The sequence below is a fragment of the Heptranchias perlo genome, chromosome 11 (assembly GCF_035084215.1).
Source record: "Heptranchias perlo isolate sHepPer1 chromosome 11, sHepPer1.hap1, whole genome shotgun sequence".
NCBI classification, from domain to species: domain Eukaryota; kingdom Metazoa; phylum Chordata; class Chondrichthyes; order Hexanchiformes; family Hexanchidae; genus Heptranchias; species Heptranchias perlo.
The window spans coordinates 75,346,595-75,365,599 of NC_090335.1; the positions used below are offsets into that span (position 1 = coordinate 75,346,595).

The window sequence follows — 19,005 nt, forward strand, 5'->3', positions numbered from 1 at the left end:
GTGGGTACTGAGTTTTTGTAGGAAGTCTGTAGTGTCGCGACAGAAGCTGGGGGTTCCCTGTACGATGGGTTTCAGGATGCCCTCGATGTATCCAGAGAGGTTCTCACACAGGGTTCCGTTGCCTGATACGATGGGACGTCCGGGTGTGTTGGCTTTGTGTATCTTTGGGAGGCAGTAGAAGTCTCCCACGCGGGGATTACGTGGGATGAGAATGCGTAGGATGCTTTGAAGGTCTGGATCGAAGGTCTTGATCAGTTTGTTGAGCTGGTGGGTGTGTTCTTTGGTCGGATCTGCGGGTAACCGTCTGTAGTGTTCCTGGTTGTCCAGTTGTCGGTATGCTTCTTTGCAATAGTCTGTTCTGTTCTGTATGACTATGGCTCCTCCTTTGTCCGCTGGTTTGATGACGATGTTGCGGTTGGTCTTGAGAGCGTTGATGGCGTTGCGTTGTGCTCGGGTGACATTCTGGACTGTCTTCTGAGTGCGGCTGATGAATCTGGCATTGACGCATTTCCTGACAGCTTGAGCATACATGTCCAGCTGAGGGCAGCGACCCTCCGGAGGAGTCCAGTTTGACTCTTTCCTCTTCGGTTGCTGTACCGCGGATCCCTCTGTCTGCTGTTCCGGATCGTCGATTGTCTCATTGGGTTCGCTGCTGAAATCTTGGGGTTTGTGGTAGAATTCCCGGAGCCTCATTCTCCTGATGAATTCCTCTGTGTCCGCCGCGAGACTAGTGGGGTCCATTTTGGTAGTGGGGCAGAAATTGAGCCCTCGGCTGAGAACTTCGATTTCGTCTGGTTGAAGGGTGTGGTCGGATAAATTGACAATAGACTTCCCTGTGGTTGCAACCGTGGTACCAGGGGAAGCTTGGTCGTTGCTGGTGGTGATGCCGAGTTTCTCAAGCTTCCTGCTCTTGGTTTTCATGTAGGCAGCGTAGTTCCGTTGCCTCGTCTGTTTGGCGGTATAACGTAGCTGGTCTGCTGTGTCCTGAGTACAGGTTGAGAGTATGGACTCTATCTTGGTCTCGAAACCAAGATAGAGTCCATACTCTCAACCTGTACTCAGGACACAGCAGACCAGCTACGTTATACCGCCAAACAGACGAGGCAACGGAACTACGCTGCCTACATGAAAACCAAGAGCAGGAAGCTTGAGAAACTCGGCATCACCACCAGCAACGACCAAGCTTCCCCTGGTACCACGGTTGCAACCACAGGGAAGTCTATTGTCAATTTATCCGACCACACCCTTCAACCAGACGAAATCGAAGTTCTCAGCCGAGGGCTCAATTTCTGCCCCACTACCAAAATGGACCCCACTAGTCTCGCGGCGGACACAGAGGAATTCATCAGGAGAATGAGGCTCCGGGAATTCTACCACAAACCCCAAGATTTCAGCAGCGAACCCAATGAGACAATCGACGATCCGGAACAGCAGACAGAGGGATCCGCGGTACAGCAACCGAAGAGGAAAGAGTCAAACTGGACTCCTCCGGAGGGTCGCTGCCCTCAGCTGGACATGTATGCTCAAGCTGTCAGGAAATGCGTCAATGCCAGATTCATCAGCCGCACTCAGAAGACAGTCCAGAATGTCACCCGAGCACAACGCAACGCCATCAACGCTCTCAAGACCAACCGCAACATCGTCATCAAACCAGCGGACAAAGGAGGAGCCATAGTCATACAGAACAGAACAGACTATTGCAAAGAAGCATACCGACAACTGGACAACCAGGAACACTACAGACGGTTACCCGCAGATCCGACCAAAGAACACACCCACCAGCTCAACAAACTGATCAAGACCTTCGATCCAGACCTTCAAAGCATCCTACGCATTCTCATCCCACGTAATCCCCGCGTGGGAGACTTCTACTGCCTCCCAAAGATACACAAAGCCAACACACCCGGACGTCCCATCGTATCAGGCAACGGAACCCTGTGTGAGAACCTCTCTGGATACATCGAGGGCATCCTGAAACCCATCGTACAGGGAACCCCCAGCTTCTGTCGCGACACTACAGACTTCCTACAAAAACTCAGTACCCACGGACCAGTTGAACCAGGAACACTTCTCACCACGATGGACGTCTCGGCACTATACACCAGTATCCCCCACGATGACGGCATCGCTGCGACAGCATCAATACTCAACACCAACAACAGCCAATCTCCGGAAGCCATCCTACAACTCATCCGCTTCATCCTGGATCACAATGTCTTCACCTTCGATAACCAGTTCTTTACCCAAACACACGGAACAGCCATGGGGACCAAATTCGCACCCCAATACGCCAACATTTTCATGCACAAGTTCGAGCAGGACTTCTTCACTGCACAAGACCTCCAACCAACACTATACACCAGATACATCGACGACATTTTCTTTCTATGGACCCACGGCAAGGAATCACTAAAGAGACTACACGATAACATCAACAAGTTCCATCCCACCATCAAGCTCACCATGGACTACTCCTCAGAATCAGTTTCTTTCTTGGACACACGAATCTCCATCAAAGACGGGCACCTCAGCACCTCACTCTACCGCAAGCCCACGGACAACCTCACGATGCTCCACTTTTCCAGCTTCCACCCTAACCACGTCAAAGAGGCCATCCCCTATGGACAGGCCCTGCGAATACACAGGGTCTGCTCAGACGAGGAGGAACGCGATGGACACCTACAGACGCTGAAAGACGCCCTAGTAAGAACGGGATATGACGCTCGACTCATCGATCGACAGTTCCGACGGGCCACAGCGAAAAATCGCATAGACCTCCTCAGATGACTAACATGGGACGCAACCAACAGAGTACCCTTCGTCGTCCAGTACTTCCCCGGAGCGGAGAAACTACGCCATGTTCTCCGCAGCCTTCAACATGTCATCAATGAGGACAAACACCTCGCTATGGCCATCCCCACACCTCCACTACTCGCCTTTAAACAGCCACCCAACCTCAAACAGACCATCGTTTGCAGCAAACTACCTAGCTTTCAAGAGAACAGCGTCCACGACGCCACACAACCCTGCCACGGTAACCTCTGCAAGACATGCCAGATCATCGACACAGATACCACCATCACACGAGAGGACACCACCCACCAGGTGCATGGTTCATACTCCTGTGACTCGGCCAACGTTGTCTACCTCATACGTTGCAGGAAAGGATGCCCCGGAGCATGGTACATTGGCGAGACCATGCAGACGCTGCGACAACGGATGAACGGACACCGCGCAACAATCGCCAAACAGGAGGGTTCCCTCCCAGTCGGGGAACACTTCAGCAGTCATGGACATTCATCCACCGACCTTCGGGTAAGCGTACTCCAAGGCGGCCTTCGAGACACACGACAACGCAAAATCGTCGAGCAGAAATTGATAGCCAAGTTCCGCACCCATGAGGACGGCCTCAACCGGGATCTTGGGTTCATGTCACGCTACACGTTACCCCACCAGCGAACAAATGTTATCTGTTTTTAATATAATGGGTCATTTGCTGGCTCTCTCTGCCTTCCGGATGTTTCTGCCTCTCTCTGTTTTTTTTCTCTGTTTTTTTTCCCTGTTTGTTTTTTTGTTGAATGTGTATTCGGGGGTTCTGCAGGTGACACCTCTCTGTCTGAACACGGTGATTGCCTTGGCAACGGGCAGTTGCAGGGACAGTCTGTAAACACCATGTATTGTTCTATATGTATAAATGCGTAGGCTTCAAGGAGCTCTTGAAACATTTGCCTGAGGAAGGAGGAAATCTCCGAAAGCTTGTGAATTTAAAATAAAATTGCTGGACTATAACTTGGTGTTGTAAAATTGTTTACAATTGTCAACCCCAGTCCATCACCGGCATCTCCACATCATAAATATATGTGTTAGGTTTCTGCTATTCACTCGCTTGTTCGTTTACTGTTCAGTAAAGTTGTTTTTCTGATGAAGATTAGAAGTGGAGGATTATTCTGCTACTTCTCAATCTCAAGGACAGTCCTGTGGAGGCACAACTTTACTGAACAGTAAACGAACAAGCGAGTGAATAGCAGAAACCTAACACATATATTTATAGTAGTTGTTAAAATTTGCTAACGTGTATTGTAGAAAATAATACACAGTTCAGAATACTTTCAGAGGTGAGCCCGCACTCCGTACATCCTCAAGAGTGTTAACACGTGCCCTGATATGTGAGCACTCTAGATAGTGTGCCCAGGATAACAAAAGAAAACCCTTCTTTATTTCTCTTCAGCCATTGGCTCTCTCCTGTGCAATATCTACAGCAAAAAGGGTAAAAAGACCCAAAACTGTAACAGGTTCCATCCCATTCAAGCAGCTGTTTTCAATGTTATCACAAAACCTTCATTACATTAGAATGTATCATAGATCAGGCCCACCTCCCACCATATCCCTCAACCCCACCTCCCACCATATCCCTCAACCCCACCTCCCACCATATCCCACAACCCCACCTCCCACCATATCCCTCAACCCCACCTCCCACCATATCCCTCAACCCCACCTCCCACCATATCCCTCAACCCCACCTCCCACCATATCCCCCAAACCCGCCTCCCACCATATCCCACAACCCCACCTCCCACCATATCCCTCAACCCCACCTCCCACCATATCCCTCAACCCCACCTCCCACCACATCCCTCAACCCCACCTCCCACCACATCCCTCAACCCCACTTCCCAACATATCCTTCAACCCCACCACCCACCATATCCTTCAACCCCACCACCCACCATATCCCTCAACCCCACCTCCCACCACATCCCTCAACCCCACTTCCCAACATATCCTTCAACCCCACCACCCACCATATCCCTCAACCCCACCTCCCACCACATCCCTCAACCCCACCTTCTTACCACATTTCACAATCCTACCTATTCACTATCTCACCATATCCCTCAATTCCATCAAAGCATCTTTTCACCATTTACCTCAATCCCCTGTCCCCTCTCACCATATCCCTCAACCCCACCTTCTCGTCATATCCCTCAATCACTTCTCTCTCCAATGATACATCTAATTGTCTCCTGACCCAATTTATACCATCCTCTTCAATATCCCTCCGTGGCAATTTATTCCACAACTCAATTACTCTTTGGATGAAAAAGTTCCCCACTGACTTCCCTTCTTCCTCCTAACTTCCTCATTTATATTTGCGTCCCCTAGGACCTGAACCCTTTGCCAGAGTGAAATGTTTTCCTGGATTAACATTATCAGTTCCCTTCATAATATTGAAAACCTCAGTCAGGTCTTCTTGACAACTCTTTTCTGAAGAAAACGAGCTCAATTTCCTGAAGCCTTTCCTCGTAATTTAAGGACAGGCCGGGATTGATGTGCTGGTTGGTGTATGTTTTTCTCTTTCACTTTACCTCATTAGAAGCAGAATATTATAAACTATAAGGGTTAAAAAAAACACAATCGCAATGAGCATTTCTCTGTTACCACGGCCGCTGTGTATGAGGATTTGTGCCAGTGTCAAACTACTTCAGCAGATTCAGGTGATAAGCGACTTCAAAAACGGACGCGTGGGCTGGCAATGTGGTTACCGATGCGTCACAAAAAAAAACACTCACAGGCTCCATGTTGTCCGTTAAAGGCACAGACAGAACTGCTAATTTATTCCATTCTGCCTTCGTTCAAAGGATAACCATCTGGATCATGTGAGATTTTGCTTTTGCAGTGTGATTAAGATTTCTCAACACGGAGCCTGAGTAAATGTTGTCCTGGCCAACATTTATCCCTTAACCAACACCTAAAACAGGTGACATGGTCATTTATTTCATTGGTGTTTGTGGGAGCTTGCTGTGCACTATTTGGTTGCTGTGTTTCCGATATTAGAGCATTGACCACATTTCACAAGTACTTTGTTGGCTGTAAAACGCTTTGGGATGTCCGACGGTTGTGAACGACGCTACATAAATGCGTGTCCTTTCTTTGGGTAGGAGGCTTAATACAAGTCCGCACTGGCTGTTCTCTAGAAGTCTATTGGGTTGACTTTCCTGACCTTTGCCCCCATGGACTGCCCCGTTTGTGGGGGGGGGAATGGTGTTCCTGGCCTCCCACTTCAATCTCTGTCTTGCCCAGGGTTTGCCAACTCTGGTTGGACCTATTCCTGGAGGATTCATCAAATGACCTCCCACCTTCAAAGACCCCGGCCGGTCAAACATCCTTTTCTTTCCCCCACCCCCATCTTCGATATTTTTAGAATTAATAAACAAAAAACTTTTTAAAAAGTGACAAAAAACACACCATTTTGTTTTAATGCCCCTATGTTTTTGCACCTGGGTTAGGAACATAGGAACAGGAGGAGGCCATTCAGCCCCTCGAGCCTGTTCTGCCATTCAAATTGATCATGGCTGATCTGTACCTTAACTCCACCTTGGTTCCGTAACCCTTAATAACCTGGCCTAACAAATATCTATCAATCTCTGTTTTGAAATTTTCAATTGACCCCCAGCCTCCACAGCTTTTTGGGGGGAGAGAGTTCCAGATTTCCACTCCCCTTTGTGTGAAGAAGTGCTTCCTGACACCACCACTGAACAGCCTAGCTCTAATTTTAAGGTTATGCCCCCTTGTTGCTCGCAGCAGTGTCCTGGAGACTCCAGGGCAATCTTGGCGAGTTTGCAATCCTAGCCTTGCTTGCTGTCTGGGCACCCCGGTCAGAGCACTCAGTGAACATTGCGCTGTGGGCTGACCCAACTCCTGCTGACCAGCGGGTCCCTGAGCAGGACAAAAAATTGCAGGTGAGGATGTCTTTTAATTGATACCAGAACTGAGAGTATTTGCTTATCAGGAAAGGCTAAACAGGCTGAGGCTCTTTTCTATAGAAAAGAGAAGGCTGAGGGGTGACCTGATAGAGGTCTTTAAGATTATGAAAGGGTTTGATAGGATAGCTGTAGACAAAATGTTTCCACTTGTGGGGGAGTCCAAAACTAGAGGTCATAAATATAAAATAGTCGCTAATAAAACCAATGGGGAATTCAGGAGAAACTTCTTTACCCAAAGAGTGGTGAGAACTTGCTTCCACAAGGAATAGGTGAGGCAAATAGCATAGATGCATTTAAGAGGAAGCTAGAGAAGCACATGAAAGAGAAAGCAATATAAAAGGATAAGATGATAGGGTGAGATGAAAAGGGGTGGGAGGAGGCTAATGTGGAGCATAAACGCCAGCATAGACCAGTTGGGCCGAATGGCCTGTTTCTGAGCTGTAGATTCAATGTGAGTTGATGTAAATTCTCCAACCGTCCCCCCTCCTCCTCCCAAGATGGTTCAGTCCAATTGGGAGCTTGCAGCTTCCAATCTCCATCGATGAGGACGGACACACATCTGCAGGCCGAGGAGGACTAAGAGCCCTGATTTTCCTGTTCCTATCACCAGCACTAGGTGCTGGCAGTGGGACTAGGCCGGAAACTGGGGATGGCCCTTGTCAGCGTCCAGGGACAGGAAATTCCAGTGATCCTGGGGCAGGACAGGAGCTAGTGTTCTTTGTGTGCGCTAATGCAAGGGGAGAAGCCAGGGGGAAACCAGGAAAATTTAGCCCTTACGTTTCACAATCACACTCTTTTCTTAGAAATCAAGCAGTGATTAACTGAAGATGTGTCGTTTTCTTCATGTTTGGTTTACGAACATACGAACTAAGAGCAGGAGTAGGCCATTCGGCCCCTCGAGCCTGCTCTGCCATTTCATAAAATCATGGCTGATCTGATTGTGACCTTAACCCTACTTTCTCGTCTACCTACTATAACCTCTGACTCCCTTGTTAATCAGGAATCTATCCAACTCAGCCTTAAAAATATTCAATGACCCTGCCTCCACCGCTCTCTGGGGAAGGGAGTTCCACAGACTCACGACCCTCTGAGAGAAAAAATTTCTCCTCATCTTTGTCTTAAATGAGAGACCCCTTATTTTTAAACTGTGGCCCCTCGTTCTAGTCTCTCCCACAAGGGGAAACATCCCCTCAGCATCTACCCCTTCTAGTCCCCTCAGGATCTTATATGTTTCAATAAAATCACCTCTCATTCTTCTAAACTCCAGTGTACACAGGCCCAACTTGTCCAACCTTTCCTCATAAGATAACCCTCTCATCCCAGGAATCAGTCAAGTGAACCTTCTCTGAACTGCCTCCAAATCAATTATGTCCTTTCTTAAATAAGGAGACGAAAACTGCACACAGTATTCTAGATGTGGTCTCACCAATGCCCTGTACAACTGTAGCAAAACATCTCTACTTTTATATTCCATTCCCCATGCAAGAAATGACAATACTCCATTTGCCTTCTTAATCACTTGCTGTACCTGCATACTAACTTTTTGTGATTCACGTACGAGGTCACCCAGATCCCTCGGTACCTCAGAGTTCTGCAATCTCTCTCTGTTTAAATAATATACTGCTTTTCTATTCCTCCTGCCAAAGTGGACAAGTTTACATTTTCCCACATTATACTCCATCTGCCAAATTTTTGCCCACTCTCTTAACCTATCTATATCCCTTTGCAGACTCCTTATGTTCTCTTCACAACTTACTTTCCTACCTACCTTTGTGTCATCAGCAAATTTAGCAACCATACATTCGGTCCCTTCATCCAAGTCATTGATATAGATTGGAAATAATTGAGGCCCCAGCACTGATCCCTGTGGCAATCCACTCATTACAAATTGCCAACCTGAAAATGACCCATTTATGCCTACTCTCTGTTTCCTGTTAGCTAACCAATCCTTTATCCATGCTAATATGTTACCCCCTACACCATGGGCTCTTATTTTGTGTCGTAGCCTTTGATGTGGCACCCTGTCAAATGCCTTCTGGAAATCCAAGTACACCACATCCACAGGATCCCCTTTATCCACGTTGCTTGTTACTTCCTCAAAGAACTCTAATAAATTAGTCAAACGCGATTTCCCTTTCACAAAGCCGTGTTGACTCTGCCTAATTGCAATGAGATTTTGATTTTAAAATATCCACATGAACAGTAAATGTTGGTGACATTTTGTTGACTGGGAGGAGTTACTGAGTTGGACAACGGGGAGCCGAATAACTGGAACACCCCACAAGTTAATGCCTGTACCTCCACCAAATAGGCCGTTTGGCCCATCACTCCCAGTCTCTTCCCAAAGACTAGAAAAGCACCAAGAACTGTGATCCCCCAGCCATGATTTACGTCACTGTAACCCATCACTGTTTGTGTCCAATGAAAATGTGATACTGGAAGAAAGCACAAGATCAAAAGGTAGATATGAGTGAGGCAGGTCTTTAGGCCCATCTTAGCGCATCCATTCAGAAAGATCCTGCACTCCTCTGAAAACTGTATTCAACTATATCTTAAATGACTCTAGGGTTTTTTCCCTCCACTTCCGTTCCTTTTCTGTGACATTCGCTGTTTGTTAGTTTGAACATGTGCCCCTCGTTATGTCACCACCACAACTTGCATTTATATATTAGTGTAGAAAAACTTCCCAAGGCTTAATCAGAAAAAAATTGACACAGAACTAAAGTAGCCAAAAGCTCGGTCAAAGAGGTAAGTTTTAAGGCAGGTCTTAAAAGAGGTGAGGGAGGTGGAGAAGCGGAGAGGTTTAAGGAGGGAATTCCAGAACTTCGGCTTAGATGGGTGAAGGCATGGCCGCCAATGGTAAGGTGAAGGAAGTCAGGGATGCACAAGAGGCCAGAATTGTTCTCGGAGGATTGTAGGGCTGGAGGAGGTTATAGAGATAGGGAGGGGGGCGGGACCATGGAGGGATTTGAACCCAGTATGAGAATTTTAAATTCGAGGAGTTGCTGGAACGGGAGCCATTGTAGGTCAATGAGCAGAGGGGTGATGGGTGAACGGGACTTGGTGCGAGTTAGGATACGGGCAGCAGAGTTTGGGATGACCTGAAGTTTATGGAGGGTGGAGGATGGGAGACCAACCAGGAGAGCATTGGGTAGTTGAGTTTGGAGGTGACAAAGGCATGGGTGAGGGTTTCAGCAGCAGATGAGCTGAGGCAGGGGCGGAGACGGGCAATGTTACGGAGGTGGGAGTAGGCGGTCTTGGTGATGGAGAGGATATGTGGTCAGAAGCTCATCTCAGGGTCAAATAGGACACTAAGGTTGTGAACAGTCAGGTTCAACCTGCGACAATGGCCAGGGAGAGGGATGGAGTCAGTGGCTAGGAACAGAGTTCGTGGCAGGGACTGAAGATAACGGCTTCGGTCTTGCCAGAGCTTAACTGGAGGAAATTGCGTTTGATCTAGGACTGGATGTCAGACAAGCAGAGTGACAAATCAGAGACAGTAGAGGGGCCGAGAGAGATGGTGAAGAAGTGGTTGTGTCAAGTACCACTTGTTGAGAAAAGTGGTGTTCTCAACACCGGCCCAGTACGAGCCTGCCTGACCGTAGCTTTTTGGGTTTTGCCTGTTTACGTGAGTGGACTTTTGTTAATTGATAATGTATCTCACAATATTAAGAGCAGCATTTAATTTTAACATTCGACTAGCCAACGTGAAATCCACACTGTTGCCATAATAATTGGGAATATTAATTAGGAAACAATGGGAATCACAGAGAACAGTCCCTTGCATTTCACACTATGGAGATAGAATGGTTTCCAGCAGGCAGGTCAGCCATTAGGCTCTCATATAAGGCCGCGACCCGGTGCTTCTGGGTCCTGGCGGGGTTTCTGACTCTATGTTGTAACAGCGAAGTAATTTCAGGGTCTTTATTCTCACATGTATGAAGATCCCAGGTGTCCGTTAGCCAAAATGGTCACATAGTTGAGTAGCACCTTGGACCGGCAATAAAGATGGTCTCCTTTGTTTTAATCGGGGAGGGGTGTAAATTGGGGGGGTGTAAATCGGGGGGTGCAAATCAGGGGGGGGTAAATCGGGCAGGGTGTAAATCGGGGGGGTGTAAATCGGGGGGGTGTAAATCGGGGGGGTGTAAATCAGGGGGGGTGTAAATCGGGAGGAGTGTAAATCGGGGGGTGTAAATCGGGAGGGGTGTAAATCGGGGGGTGTAAATCGGGGGGGTGTAAATCGGGAGGGGTGTAAAAGGGGCGGGGTGTAAATCGGGGGATGGGGTGTAAATGGGGGGGCGTAAATGGGGGGGGGTGTAAATGGTGGGGGGGGTGTAAAAGGGGCGGCTGATTCACTATCGCCCGTTTTGCGCTACAACCAATGATCAATTTCACCGCCCCAAGTGTCTATTCTTCCCACCCCCTGTTTCACACTAACATTGAACTAGATATTGGACAATAAACGGGACCTGCAGCAGAATGGATAGCAAGTTGGTCACAAAACAGAAAACAGAGTAGGGGTTAAGGGTATGTAGTCAGACTGGCAAAAGGTGGAAAGTGGTGTTCCACAGGGGGCAGTGCTGGGACCGCTGTTATTCACAATTTACATTAAGGATTTGGATTCGGGAATCAGAATCACAATTTCAAAATTTGCAGACAACACCAAATTGGGGGGTGTAGTTAATCGAAGGGTTAATGCATCAAAGTGCAGGACGACATTAATAAACTTACAGAATGGGCGTGTAATTGGCAAATGAATTCCAATATTGATAAGTGTGAGGTGGTGCATTTTGTTAGGAAGAATAAGGAGGTCACATATTGCTTGGAAAATAAGAGTCTAAATGGGGTAGAGGAGCAGAGGGATCTGGGTGTACAGATACACAAATCACTAAAAGTAGCGATGCAGGTTAATAAGGCCGTAAAAAAGGCAAATCAAGCACTAGGGTTCACCTATAGAGGGATAGAATTGAAAAGTAAAGAAGTTATGTTAAACTTGTACAGAACCTTGGTTAGACCACACTTGGGGTACTGTGCACAGTTCTGGTCTCCATATTATAGAAAGGATATAGAGGCACTGAGAAGGTGCAAAAAAGATTCACAAGGATAATGCCAGAACTGAGAGGATATCCTTATCAGGCAAGGCGGAACAGGCTGGGGCTCTTCTCTCTGGAAAAGAGAAGGCTGAGGGGTGACCTGATAGAGGTCTTTAAGATAATGAAAGGATTTGATAGGGTAGACGTAGAGAAAATGTTTCCACTTGTCGGGGAGTCCAAAACTCGATATAAGATAGTCATGAATAAATCCAATTGGGAATTCAGGAGAAACTTCTTTACCCAAAGAGTGGTAAGAACGTAGAATGTGCTACCACAAGGAATAGTTGAGGAAAATAGCATAGATGCATTTAAGGGGAAACTAGATAAGCACATGAGGGAGAAAGGAATAAGAGGATATGCTGATTAGGGTTCGATGAAGTAGGGAGGGAGGAGGCTCCTGTGGAGCATAAATGGCAGCATAGACCATTTGGGCCGAATGGCCTGTTTCTTGCTGTGATTTCTACGTAACTCGATGTAACACTCTGGATCATAGGGGACGTGAGGTCCACTTATGGGAGTGACCAGTGACCTGAGAGAATATCTAATGCAAATCTCACAAAATTACAGCACAAATTCTGCAAATGTACAACGGGTCAATCTAAAAGAGAAAGATAATTTCATATTAAAGGGCCCCATTAGAAACTTTCCTTCTCTTTCAGTTGCGGACTGTCCTTCTGTGCATTCCTACCACTTTCTGCTCTTATTGCTGAGGTGTTCGTTGTTGTCCTGCACTCTAGTAGAAGAAATAAGAATTCAAGATGCCCATTGTTCTTTATATCTACAGCAACCTGGGTGAGACTATCCGTGAGGTTGCCCCAATCTCCCGCTGCAACTGTGTTGGCGGATCAGTTAGCCATGGTTCAGTTGGTAGAACTCTTGTTTCTGAGTCAAAAAGGCTGTGGGTTCAAGTCCCACTCCAAGCAGATGCTCCCAAAGAGAGCTCTGTACTGTCGGTAGGTGCTGTCTTTCAGATGAGTTGTTAAACTGAGGCCCTATCTGCCCTCTAAGGTGGATGTAAAAGATCCCACAGTACTATTTTGAAGAAGAGCAGAGGAGTTCTCCCCGGTGTCCTGGCCAATATTTATCCCTCAACCAACATCACTAAAACAGATAATCTGGACATTATTACATTGCTGTTTGTGGGATCTTGCTGTGTGTACAAATTAGTTGCCGCGTTTCCTACATTATAACAGTGACTACACTTCAAAAGTGCTCCATTAGCTGTAAAGTGCTTTGGGTTGTCCTGAGATCATGAAAGGCGCTGTATAAATGCAAGTCTTTCTTTAGCCATTTATTTAATTCCTCCAGGACTCCCGCCAAATTTACAGTGGGAGATCAAGAGATCTCCTGTGGAGATTCCAAGTGCCTATATTTACATAAGGCATACCTCAGAAAGAAGGAGGTGTAAAGTGAGAGGATAGCACTGAACGGGAGGCGAGAAGGGAGTTGGAGGGGAAGTGAAGGCACAGGCAGAGAGATTTTCAGGAGGCTCTTGGAGAGAGAGAGAGAGAGAGAGGTAGCGGTGCCAAATGGTTTGGGCAGAGTTGCAGATCGAGCAGTCCTTGATACTCTTTGATCTCTTAAGCAGGTGGCATCGCAAGCGGCTCGGACGCAGCAAGTAACCGGGACAGTTTCAGGCTGGATGAGGAGGTACCCTACACAGGCCCATTCTGTGGCCGAGCGAAAGTACACGCGGACTTTACTCCAAGCCCCTACGATACTGACTCCCTCAAGCTCAAGGTAAGAAAACGGTGATTTTTTTTCTTTGGTTGCGGTACAGCCGTGGCTCAGTGGGTCGCACTCTCGCTCTCGGAGTTAAAAAGGTCATGGGTTCAAGTCCTGCTCCAGAGATTTGAGCAGATAATCCAGGCTGACACTCCCAGTGCAGCACTGAGGAAGTGTTGGACGTGCCGTCTTTCAGATGAGACGTTAAGTCAAGGCCCACGTCTGCCCTCTCAGGTGGACGTAAAAGATCCCATGATCCCTATTTCGAAGTGGAGCTCCCCCCTGGTGGTCTGGGCCAATATTTGTCCCTCAACCAAAATCACTAAATAACAGATAATCTGGTCTTCATCACATTGCTGTTTGTGGGATCTTGCTGTGTCCAAATTGGCTGCCGTGTTTCCTACATTACAACAGTGACTATACTCCATTGGCTGTAAAGTGCTTTGGGACATCTTGAGGTCATGAAAGGTGCTATAGAAATGCAAGTCTTTCTTTCTATCGCGATTTTAGCCCTGAATTGGTACAGGGATTGGACCGATCTCCCGCTGCATCTTTGGTGGGAGATGGTTGGGACCCTTGGGGGAAAGGGGTAAAAACGACCATTCATGTCACTTCTCCATTGCACTGACAATGGCAGATTGGGACATAGCCCATGGAAATTCAGGGTCTTCGATTGTATACCACAGTCTGATTCTTTGAAACACATTGGGCTGGGAATTTCGTCAGAACTGGTCCTGCTCCGTCAATGTAACTTTGACGGAAGTGTGGCGGTACTACGCATAAATGGGGTAATTCCCAGGCTGTGTTCCTGCGCTGCCCAGGGCATGGATAATTCATCCCTGGAACATGACTGGTCAGAGTTGTACGGTTGGATTAATATCCTAGAGTTTTCCGGACTACATTTGGGGCCGGATGAGAGATTTGACGGAGCTTTATCTTCTGTGATCTCTCCAGCCATTGAGTGGTTTGGGTACAGGTTTCATGACAGGGAAGATCGTACCTGATCTGGGGAGGGAACACATTTGATGGGCTGAATGGTCTCATTCTCATTCCTTCTGGTAAGAGATGAATGGAAGGGAAGGGAGAGAAAGGGAAAAACTGGAGAAGACGATGCCCCACCTCTGGAAGGGGGAGGTCTCTCTCGCTCAGCTCAAATTTGGCATTGGCAAGAGGCCCTGGGGCAGACTGTCTGCCTGTGCTATCAGCCAAGATATAACCCAGAGTGAGAGACTCGAGGGCCAGGGATTCATCTTATTTTCCATGTGATTGGGATGTGTCCTGCATACTGAGTAGGGCCACTTTTAATTTACGGCCCCTTTTACACCGGTGCTCCAACCGTTGCCTTTTTGGGTGGGGTCCTGAGATGAGCGGCCAGAGCATCTTCCTGTTTCAGGCAGGAGGCCACTTGTGGAGCATCGAGGTCCCATGAAGTGTACAGCACCCTGGTTGAGGCTTTGAGGTACAAATGGGTGGAGCGTGTGGTCCAATCAGTACCCCCGGGTCGTTGCCTGCCCGTCTGCGTCCCCCTTCTCCCCACACGTCCCCACCCAGGCTCAACCGGGGAGACGGCCGATTTCCCGCATCTCCCACGACCGGCGAGCTGCAGCGGGGGAGGGGAGGGGGGTAGCGCCCACTTGCCGCACTCCGCCCGCTGTCCGCCCATTACCCGCCTAGAGTTAAAGCCGCCCATCTCCGTCTCTCAGGGTCAGATCCGTCAGTCCATTTGAGTTCAATGGGCAAAGGTTAATTCACCCGAACCTCAAACGCTCTTTCAGAAAGGCGACATCATTGATATAATCAACAAACCAAACATGGGCACCTGGACGGGAATGCTCAACACCAAAGTGGGAAACTTCAAGTTCATTTACGTGGATATCCTGCCCAGTGAAGATGCCATGCCCAGGAAACAAAAGACGCACAGGAAGAGCAAGAGGCCCATCCCCGATTCCTTGCAGGAGCTGTTGGAAAGAATTAATTTACAGGTCAGTGCAGTGCGACGCTCTCTTTGTTTCTCCCCACCTTCTCCTCCCCTGACCACATTGGCTCTTGTACGGGCACCAAAGGCATCCGCCACCTCGCCCACTCTTCAATTGCGAGCCCGGGCGTCGAGCGTTGGGAGGCTTTTCGAAGAAGGTAGGGGTGGCCAGAGCAGCTGCCTCAAATGCACTTGGCTCACTACGTATTAAATCAGGATTGGGAACCCTCCCCCACCCCCAATCTCTGTTCCCCACCCCCCCCTCCCCCAATCCCCAATCCCCAAGGCAGTGAGGTCAAATGTAACATGGAATTATTGCCCCAAATTGAGCTACCTTTAACGGTAGGTGCGGTTGCATAGTGGTTATGCCCAGAGGCCCGGACTAATAATCCTAGAGGACGTGAGTTCAAATCCCATCGTGGCAGTTTGCGAATTTGAATTAAGTTTTTTTTAAAAATCTGGAAATAAGACGTTGGTATCAGTAAAAATGACCATGAAGTTGTCGGATTGTCGTAAAAACCCAACCAGTTCACTAATGTCCTTTAGGGAAGGAAACCTGCTGTACTTACCTGGTCTGGGCCTGTATGTGACTCCAACACGTTTGACTCTTAACTGCTCTCTAAAGTGGCAAAGCGAGCCACTCTGTTGTATCCAGGGCAATTAGGGACGGGCAATAAATGCCAGCCTTGCCCGTGATGCCCACATCCCGAGAATGAATTTAAAATAAAGTCCCACCAGATCGGTTCGATTCCTCCCCTCACCGTCCCAGCTTCCAGCTGGACCTGGCTCCTTTCTGTACCGTAGGTAAGATCTCTCCCGCTGTGATCGGCTAACTCACTACAGACCAGGATAGATCATCCTGACTACTACATTTCAGGTATAAGGAGCCTTGCTGATGGCATGCTTTTGCAACAGGGAACTGTTCACTCTGACACCAAAGGACAGACTCAGCGCTCCCACACTCCCAACGAGGGGCCGTGATTGAAGGGAACATGGGTCATAGAGGGTGGTGCTACAACGCTGCAGTGTCAGTTCCTCGAGGGAGGTTCCTCGCTAGGAAGGCGGGAGTGGCTGAATTCACTCCGAAATGTTTGGAGAGCAGTATGAGCTCACCACCCAGCAGTCAATGGGATCGGGACCAGTCAGTGCTAGGAGAGTGATGATCTTGAATTGTATTTCCAAAGTACTTGCTTTACTGAAGTGCCAGCTTAACTCAATTGGTAACACGCTCACTCATCAGTTAGAAGGCTGTGGGGGTCAAGCCCCGCTTTAAGAGTGGAGCAGGTAATCTAGGCTGACACTTCAGTGCAAGTATTGAGTGCTGCGCTGTCGGAGGTGCTGCCTTTCGGATGAGATGTGAAATCAATCTGGATGCTCGGGCAGACGTAAAAAGATTCCATATCACTGTTTGAAGAAGAGCAGAGGAGTTCTCCAGTATCCTGGCCAACACGTACACAAAAGGGGACCATCAGGTATCTGCTCGTAATGTCCATTTGAGGTCAAAATGGAGGGAAAGTGGCTACAACGACAACTTGCTTTGGTACAATGCCTTTAACATGGAAAAATGTCCCACGGTGAAGGGGTTTGATAGGGTAGACGTAGAGAAGATGTTTCCACCTGTGGGGAAGTCCAAAACTAGAGGGCCATAAATATAAGATAGTCACTAATAAATCAAATAGGGAATTCAGGAGAAACTTCTTTACCCAAAGAGTGGTGGGAATGTGGAACTCGCTACCACAGGGAGTATTTGAGGCGAATAGCATCGATGCATTTAAGGAGAAGGTAGATAAACACATTAAGGAGAAAGGAATAGAAGGATATGCTGATAGGGTTAGATGAAGAGGGATAACAGGTGGCTCATGTGGAGAATAAACACCGGCATAGAATAGATGGGTCGAATGGCAGGTTTCTGTGCTGTAATTTCTACATAATCAGAAAAACTGCGTGTCAAATTCCTTTTTACGCTATTTTAACAGAGTCATTAACCCAATGAAGATAACCAGGTCAATGACTGTGTTGAACTAGCAGACGGGGGAATTTTACATGGACATGTTAACCAATGCACTGCCAGGGAAAATTAAACCCCTCGTTGTCTCTAACATCCTTTGTCCATCTGATGTGAATTTACATGTGTTAGATCTCCTGGGATATCCCATCACTCAGCACCTCCCGGACACACTGCTCAATCCTTGAGGGTGTTTCAGGGTCCAGAGCTAATGGTTAGAGACCTTTTCTACCTCTCGTTTGCTCACTATCTACCTCCTTCCATTTTTAGAACCGCTCTCTTGAATGATTTTCTTTTCCCACTTCAGTCTTTCGGCTCTTCGCCCAGATTGGCCGCTTTTGCCCTGCTCTTCTTTAAATCTTGAAGTTAAGACTTTTCACACTGTCTCCTACTCTAACTCCTCCTTCCCCGTCACCTCAAAACTGCGGGACTCTTCACCATCCTCGGCCTTCTTTCCCCTCCTACAATCCCACGCAGCGGGCCTCTGCCCTTCACCTGGTGTCAGATGTGGCTCAGTGGGTAGCAGTCAACCTGAGTCAGAAGATTGTAGGTTCAAGTCCCACTCCAGAGACTTGAGCACATAATCCAGGCCGACGCTCCCAGTGCAGTACTGAGGGAGTGCTGCACTGTCGGAGATGCCGTCTTTCAGATGAGACATTAAACCGAGGCCCAGTCTGCCCTCTCAGGTGGACATGAAAGATCCCATGGCACTATTTCGAAGAAGAACAGGAGAGTTCTCCCTGGTGTCCTGGCCAATATTAATGCCTCAACCAACATCACTAAAACAGATTATCTGGTCATTTGTCTCAATGCTGTTTGTGGGACCTTGCTGTGCGCAAATTGGCTGCAGCATTTCCTACATTACAACAGTGACAAAAATACTTAATTGGTTGTAAAGCGATTTGGGACGTTCTGGGGTCGTGCAGGGCACTATATATAAATGCAAGTTCTTTCTTTCTTTTTAGGGTAAGGAACGAAAATAACCGTCCAGTTCATCTGCGAAGTGCTTTGAGATTTTATTTTTGACGTTAAAGGCGGGGCGGTCTTTGTTGTCCCTCACTCTGTGTAATGGTTCTGGTTCCTGTGCTTATTTGTTCTGTGTAGGATCTTTATTCCACGTTCCTTCTGAATGGCTACCAGAGTCTGGATGACCTCAAGGACCTCAAGGAGAGTCACCTCATCGAGCTTAACATCACAGATGCAGAACACAGAGCAAAGCTCCTCACCGCAGCTCAGCAGGATTACGATGGTAAGGGCGATATTAGGGCGTCTGCCGTTAAATGCAAAGCTGTGGACCCTACAGACACGACCAGCGCTGCCTTCTCATAACTGACATTTTCCGACGGTGACAAGACAGTCACAGTTCTAATCCGATGAAGGGCTGCTGATTCTGCAAAAAAAAAAGAATGGTTGGTAGATAAGAGACCGGTTATCCGCTTA

The 19,005-nt window shown here is 47.8% G+C and overlaps 1 protein-coding gene across 3 annotated transcripts in view; it reads left to right on the forward strand.

Annotated features, from left to right (window-relative positions):
- LOC137327498 (SAM domain-containing protein SAMSN-1-like) overlaps positions 1 to 19,005 on the forward strand; it is an 84,481-nt gene that overhangs the window by 63,555 nt on the left and 1,921 nt on the right. For 2 of the 3 annotated variants that reach the window (XM_067993382.1, XM_067993384.1), the window contains exons 5-7: positions 13,446 to 13,600; positions 15,361 to 15,567; positions 18,670 to 18,814. In XM_067993382.1, the coding sequence (XP_067849483.1) occupies positions 13,446 to 13,600; positions 15,361 to 15,567; positions 18,670 to 18,814 (507 nt within the window). The remainder of the gene's footprint in view (positions 1 to 13,445; positions 13,601 to 15,360; positions 15,568 to 18,669; positions 18,815 to 19,005) is intronic. The other variant, XM_067993383.1, reaches the window with a different exon arrangement.